Below are 7,603 nucleotides of genomic sequence, written 5' to 3'. Positions count from 1 at the left end.
CGTGTTGGTGCTGCAGGATGCTGCCCTACCCTCGCGGAGGGCAGGGCAGAACTTTTTGGTGCGCCAGAATGATGCCTGTGCGTGCTGCTGGTGCTGCCAAGTGATGCCTGTGCGTGCTGCTGGTGCTGCCGAGCCTTCCCTTGGTGCGCCAGAATGGTGCGCGTGTGTGCATCACCAAAATGCTGCCCTGCCCTTGCGGAGGGCAGGGCAATGTTTCCAAAAGTGAAGCTCCGTATTCGAAACTCGGTGGATGCACACGCTACTTCTTTTCCTTGGTTTATTTTTGCTTATTTGTGGCCCTTAAAGATGCCTTCTGTTTCTGCCTCAATTGTATGCCAAATATGGATTTCTATATATCGTTGGAAAGCTCTGAATGTCAGCTTTCCAACGCAACTGGAAGCCCATCAATTGGACGTCTGTAGCTCAAGTTATAGCCCTTTGAAGGAGGCATGGTCATGCTGTGAGCGGCCAGATTTTAACTTAGCGAAAATTTGCTCCAACCTCACTTTGTTTCATCATGATTCTGCCCTGCCCTTGGCAAGAGCAGGGCAGTGTGCGTGCTGGTTGCTTCCTCCTTTGATTTGGTCATGGGCCACGCTTTTAAAAGCGTGGCCTAAGGCTCCAAAGTGTACCCCAACTTCAAAGTGTACCCCAAAGCTCTTTTTTTCTCCTTTTTTTGTGCTTCTTTGCTTCTTTTTCTTCTTATTTCCTACAAGATTTATAAAATTAAAAGATCAAGGAAATCTTCCAATTAAGTACAAAAGAATGCAATATTTAAGCACTAATCATCAATTTCTTGTATGAAAAAGCATAGAAAAATAGGTATATGATGACTTGTCATCACAACTCACATCCTCGTCTTCTCCTTCTTCAACGGCTCTTTCTTCTGGTTCTTAGTTCCTCTCTTCTTTACTTGTTTCGCATAATAGTTAGAAATCTAAAACCCAAGTTTATGAGCTTGTTAATGTGATTGAGAGAAATGAGTGACAGAGTATTATTGAAGGTATATTATTTTAGTCAGATTTTGTTACAAACATCTGAAGGAGTAAGATTTGTTTGTAAAAATCCGTTAGATGTTGTGATTCCTTTCACAATCTCATTTGAAGAGCTCAAAGGTGTGATCTGTGAAGAGATTCATTCTGAGAGGGCAAGAAGAATATCCTGTATTCTGTATAGATATCCTATACAAGTATTTGGTGGATTCGTCCAGTTTCAAACGAAATATGTAATGGACAAAGCGAGCATGCAAGATATGTTTTCCATGTATATTGAAAATCGGAGTCAACTCTCGTTCATCGAGTTGTATGTTGAGTTTGAGCAATCTGAGGCCGACCAGAATATTTTACGGGAAGATTACAATAGTGACAGTGAAGAAGAGTTCGAAAGCAACTACGAATTTGTTGGTCCAAATGAAGATGGGGTTGAAGGTGACGGAGCTATGGCTCCGGATGTGTCTGACGTGGCAACTGCACTGGCAAATGATGTGCCGTTTGAGGATCCATCATTCATGCGAATTTTGGATTTAGAAGTCATGCATGTTCCGGAATTTCCGGATTATATCAGTACAGGTACGTAATTCTCCGAACTCATAAGAAAGATTGGAATTATTTATTAATTTATCTTGATAGTTGGACCAACTAGCTTAGTGAGGTGTGTCAAAATATACTCGAAAAATATTTATTTTTGTTTACCTGTTTGTGTATTTAACTTTAAGATAGAAAATTTATTTGGGAGTTATTAAATTTGTTGAATATAAATTAGAATTTATTTGTTAGTAAGTAAATTAATTAAATATACGTTAGTACTTATGAGGTAATTTTATAAATTAAGTAAATATAAATTGGTATTTACTAATATTTATTAGTAAATTTGTAAATTATATTAATATAAATTAGTATTTATTAGTATAGAATGGTAAACTAGCAAATTAGTTTAAAATTAGTATCTGTTAGCCAGTTACTTGAATATAAATAAGTATTTGTTAGTAAATTAGTTAAATATAATTATTTTTGAGGTTTTTATCATAATTAATGCAGTAAAAATTGTTTTACCTTAATTTTCGAATGTTTAAATATTTGTGTTTTTAAAATTGGTTGTATGGCTGTCTTGGTGGCAGAAATTTCTTATGTCGCAGATGATGAATTTGTCGTTGGGATAGAATTCAGTTCCAGGGAAGTTGTTATTAAAGCGATAAAAGAGTATACTATTCGAAGAAGCGTAGACTACCGGGTGTATGAATCTGAGCCGTTGACATTTTATGCGAAGTGTACACAGTATAGGTCAGGGTGTGATTGGCTTATCCGGGTTAGCATGATCAGCCGTAAGTACTATTGGGTTATAAGGAGTTATAATGGCAGTCACAGATGTACCAGAGCAACAATTTCTCAAGATCATTCGAAGCTGGATTCGACCATAATTATAGAAGCAATTAAGCCGTTGGTTGAGGCTGACCCCGCCTTAAAGGTAAAATCAGTTATAGCAGAGGTGCAATCGAAGTTCAACTACACTATTAGTTATCGGAAAGCATGGTTGGCTAAGCAAAAGGTAGTGAAAAAAATATTTGGAGGTTGGGAAGCATCGTACGAAGCGTTGCCTATATAGTTTGAGGCCATGTGTCACAAGGAGCCGTCAGCTGTTGTTCATTTTGAGACTATGCCTGCATATCAAGGCGATGACTTGGTGACTGATATTTGAGTGTTGCATCGTGTCTTTTGGAGTTATTACCCCTGCATTAGAGCATTCAGACATTGTAAGCCAGTTGTCCAGGTGGATGGGACTCACTTGTACGGAAAGTACAAGGGTTGTTTACTAGTGGCAGTGTCACAGGATGGCAACAACAATATCGTCCTAATTGTGTTTGCGATTGTGGAGGGAGAGACTTCAGATGCGTGGCACTTTTTTCTAAGTAATCTTCTTCAGCATGTTGTCACTCGGGATGGTGTGGGACTGATATCCGACCGTCACAAATCCATAAATGCAGCTGTGGAAAGGAGTAACGGGGCTTGGTCACCTCCTAGAGCTTTTCATATGTTTTGCATCAGGCATATAGAGTCGAATTTTCTGAGAAAATTCAAGGCGCCGTACTTGCAGAAACTGGTCATCAACATAGGTACCGCTCAGTATAACTAATTAATTTTGTAACAGAGTTCCCTTGAATAAGTGTGTTGACCTCTTTTGTTTCAAATTTTTCTTTTGATCCTTCAGGATATTCGAGGACGGTGCGGGAGTACGAGGTGCATTACCAGCGTTTACGAGAACGGGGCGAGGCCTACATTGACTGGTTAAACCGAATCCCCCGAGAACAGTATGCGTTGGCTTTTGACGGTGGATATCGATGGGGTCATATGACAACGAATCTAGTGGAATGCATCAATTCAGTATTGTAGGGTGCACGCAATCTCCCCGTGACTACCCTTGTGAAGGCTACATTCTACAGGCTTAACAAGTTGTTTACCCAAAAAAGAGCGGAGGCGGAAGCCCGGATTAATGCTGGCCATGTGTTTTTTGATGTCGTGATCTCGAAGTTGCATGCAAACCAACTTGCATCAGGAAACATTCAGGTTAGTTGCTTTGACCGGCAGAATGAGGTCTTTGAGTTGTGTGAAATGCCAAGTGGACTAGAGTTTGCAGTGGACCTACGTGGCCTTCGATGTGACTGTGGTGAGTTTCAGGTGGACCGGATCCCCTGTCGACATGTGTTTGCATGTTGTGCTAACCAGTGACTGGATTGACAAGTGTATGTTCATGATGTGTATAAGATGGACCAAGTTCGTCGGGTGTACCGAGCAAGGTTTAGGCCATTAGGTAACCCTACCACATGGCCTGCTTACAACGGACCTCGGTTTATCCCGAATCCGTTCCTGAGACGCGTCACGAAAGGTCGCCCCAAAATGACGCGCTTCTTGAATGAGATGGACACGCGAATGTTACGTCGGCCTAGGCGATGTATGCTATGTGGAGCTGAGGGACACAGCCGCAGCAGATGCCGTCAGCCAGGTGGTACAAATGCCGACAGAGATCGTCAGTAGATTCTTATTCTGAGATGATATTATATATGTGGCATTATTCCTTTTGTCAGGAGCTGTTTATTTGAGTTAACAATGTATGATATATGTAGCATTGTATAATATGACATCAATTCTCATATTAAAGAACCTTAACCTGGTTTATGTGTATTTATAAACTACGTCAATCCAGCGTTGTACTCCATATGAAGCAATTCATAATATAACATCAATTAATACACAGTCCACAGAGTTAATCCCTTTAATAAGTTCATAAGTACATAAATAGTATAAACATACCATCTAGTAAAACTCATTACCATAGTTCACATTATTGATACATAAAATCTGTAAACATACCATAGTCCACATCATTATGAATACAATAGTCCAAGTCATTAATACATAATGTCCACCACATGCAAAGTACCCCAAACATAGTCCACATTTTTAAGACAAAAATAAGAGTAATACACCACAACTACTTTCTCATTGCCCACTTTACATCATTCACGAAGTTCTTGCATTTCTTTGCGGCTTTTTTCAACACAGTTGGAGTGTATTGATTAGCGTTGCGACGTGGCGGATCAATCCTCAGATTGTAACCTTTGCCTTTGTCATCCGGAGTGTGTGCATGACCTGATACACAATGATAAAAACAATTGAATTTTGTGACATTAGATAGTAAAACCAATATAGATACAACATTTCATTTAGTAAAATGACACAAAGATACCATTTATGAAGACAAATTGAATAGCTAATCAAACATGTAAAGAACAAGACAAAACATAATACCATCATTGCGGGATTCCTCATCCTCATCGAACTCCTCTATTTCATCCGCTTCATCATCGTCCTCCTCATCCGGGTTATCTACTATATACGCATTCGTGTCTTGCTCGGGTGTGTTAGCATCTTCTTGAAGAGGTCCCATGGAGATACGGTTAGGATTTTGAGTATTAAGTACTCCGTGTCCACCTTCACTTCTACTAGAGTCAACAGATACGAATTCTCCAGAAGCGACCGATGAGGTATGGCACGGGAGCCTCGCATCCAATGAATACCTACACGCCAGGAACTCAGGTTGATTGCCATATTGTGATTGTCCGGCATCTGCAGCCATGAACCTAAGTAATTGGCTAAAAGAACCTCCTTCTCCGGGTTTAAACTGTGACATACCCCAATATTATTGATGCATTGGAAATGACGGGGTGAACTGTGTCTGAGGTACGAACTGGCTTGAGAACTGAGGTTGTTCTTGTGGAAGTGGATTCGGAATAGATGTTTGCGGCGACTGTGAATCCAGTTCCTCACTGTCATCATCCATACCCTCATTATCCTCATCCATACCCTGATTACCCTCATCACTGTCTTGACCCACAAGATTCGACAAGTTCAACTGGTCCCCATATTTTGACCGGTACCAGTACATGTAAGTTTCCAATGGATGCTGTGAATTCATGGGAAGCTCAGAAAGAACGTAGTTATACCTATTTGTCCAATACATAACCCAACTTGAATGACTCGGTGTTGTGGCCCAGTTAAGATTTTTAGGACCAGTCAGGACTTCTCCATGGGCCTTGTCCAGACTCCGCTCTTGAGGAGGTAATTCCTGTATGAAACTGAACTGTCGCCTATACCTATCGTAGCGGTCCACACAACCGACTGCATATAGATTTCAGTAGGAATGATGTTCGGATCCACGCGATCCACAGCATATGCAACCCACACAAACTGGGAAAAAAAGAAAAAGGAAACTACTGATTACAACCCAGAATACCAATAACAATAACAATGCAAGAAAGCTTCATAATTATGTCTCAGGACACCAAACCCGAAACTAAGAATTCTTTAATTAAAGCACACCTGGCCTTCTTGGAGTTCATCAAAGACCTTCCTAAAGTGAGCTAGATTAAGATATCTATATCGTCGGTCACCACGCTCCCAGTTATACCACCTAATATCATATATTCAATTAGCTAAACTAGATTTTAAATATAAAGTTACAGCTAGATTGTAACGTAATATTACCTATTGGCTAGTGAAAAACTCTGGGGTTCCCTAGGAAGCGGTGATAGATATGGCAGTCGGATCCAAGCCCAACCGAGCAGAAGTGTTATTGGACCATCCATTTCCTTACAGTTATAACGAGATGCCCTGCATAACGCCTTGTAGAGGTGTGCTAGGCATGCCGATCCCCAACTATACTGTCCAATACTGGCAAAATCACGAGCAAGGGTAGAAACTTCCAGTGCACACCTGCCCCAGATTTATCCCCAAATAAGATCGTCCCGATCAGCAACATAATGTGGCACTTCACATACCTCTGTATACTTACTTCATCAGTCAACTGAATGTTTTCTTTTAGATCCCGCAGCCAAGTCAGTTTTATGTAGCATCCTCTACACTCCGACTTACGCGGTGCAACTCCAAACTGATGCAAACATTCCGCATCCAACGCTGAGAAACTACTCATTGTCATCCCAGTAACTGGAAGACCATCCGTCGGAAGACCAAGAATTAGAGCAACATCTTCAAGACTTATGGCACATTCACCAATTGGAAGGTGAAATGTATGTGTATCAGGGTGCCAGCGTTCGATTAGAGCATTTACGAGTGCTTTCTGATTTTGCATGACACCAATTTGAGATGCATGATAGAATCCAGTAACTCGTAAATGCTCCTTCACTCGATCGTTGTACTGATCCGGCGGAACTGGATGGTCACAGGTCAACATTCTTAATTTCTGCAAGAAACATAATAAATTATTAGTCAACTCATTAACTACTATTATTATATTACTTACTATTAGAAGACAAAAATTTTTAAGCTACAGCCACTCATTAACAAAATCTACACAACTAACTCAACAACAAATATTACTTGAAACCACACATCTGTCATAAATTTTTTGACTTAACTCGACTAAAACAAATAATTAGTGCTTCCAAAATGAATTATTAATAACATTAACTAATGAGTACATATACATAGATTCATAATACATACATATACATACATTCCTAACCAAATCTCAAAAAAATTAGTAAATTAGAGATGATGTTTGTTTATTTATTTGCAATATGAAAAAAGAATTTCCTAATATCTAACATTATTATTATTTGTAATATTAATTATTTATTAACTATAACTATAACTTAGGTAAACTTACACACATATTTCTAAATTTGAAAAATATTAATAATTATTGTCATTTTCTTCTTACATTCATTTTCTAATAACAATAATAATTAACTTCCTAACAATGATAATTACAATTAACAAAAATAAAGTAACACATTTTTAAAAATTAATAATAACCATTCAGTTTTTATTTATTCCTGTGTGCAAAGCCACAATAATATTTAATATTCTAACAATTATAAATAATTAAAAATTTATAAAATATTTCAAAAAAAATTAAAAGACGTTGTATCCAAAAATTAATAACAATTCGGTTAACATTTTATAATTTATTTTCTAAATATTTTCATATTTTCACTTATTCCAAAATTATAATAATTATAATAAGAAATATTAAACAAATTAAAAAAACTATTGTGTTTTTTTTTTAAACTGCAACATAGTAGAACAAT

The 7,603-nt window shown here is 38.4% G+C and overlaps 2 protein-coding genes across 2 annotated transcripts; one reads left to right on the top strand and one right to left on the bottom strand.

Annotated features, from left to right (window-relative positions):
* Window positions 1-1,228: 1,228 nt before the first annotated feature.
* On the top strand, window positions 1,229-4,028 carry LOC107479569 (uncharacterized). Its single transcript, XM_016099700.1, has 6 exons — window positions 1,229-1,568; window positions 2,117-2,544; window positions 2,767-3,109; window positions 3,205-3,377; window positions 3,525-3,671; window positions 3,759-4,028. The coding sequence occupies exons 1-6, from the start codon at window positions 1,229-1,231 to the stop codon at window positions 4,026-4,028; spliced, it is 1,701 nt and encodes a 566-aa protein (XP_015955186.1).
* A 1,539-nt stretch (window positions 4,029-5,567) lies between these two features.
* LOC107479568 (serine/threonine-protein phosphatase 7 long form homolog) lies at window positions 5,568-6,911 on the bottom strand. Its single transcript, XM_016099699.1, has 5 exons — window positions 6,891-6,911; window positions 6,332-6,753; window positions 6,039-6,266; window positions 5,874-5,964; window positions 5,568-5,741 (listed from the first exon to the last, which is right to left on the bottom strand). The coding sequence occupies exons 1-5, from the start codon at window positions 6,909-6,911 to the stop codon at window positions 5,568-5,570; spliced, it is 936 nt and encodes a 311-aa protein (XP_015955185.1).
* Window positions 6,912-7,603: the final 692 nt, after the last annotated feature.

Source organism: Arachis duranensis, chromosome 3, assembly GCF_000817695.3.
Source record: "Arachis duranensis cultivar V14167 chromosome 3, aradu.V14167.gnm2.J7QH, whole genome shotgun sequence".
Taxonomy (NCBI): Eukaryota; Viridiplantae; Streptophyta; class Magnoliopsida; order Fabales; family Fabaceae; genus Arachis; species Arachis duranensis.
Note: the sequence above shows the minus strand (reverse complement) of the source record. Positions and strands in the feature narration are given on the sequence as shown.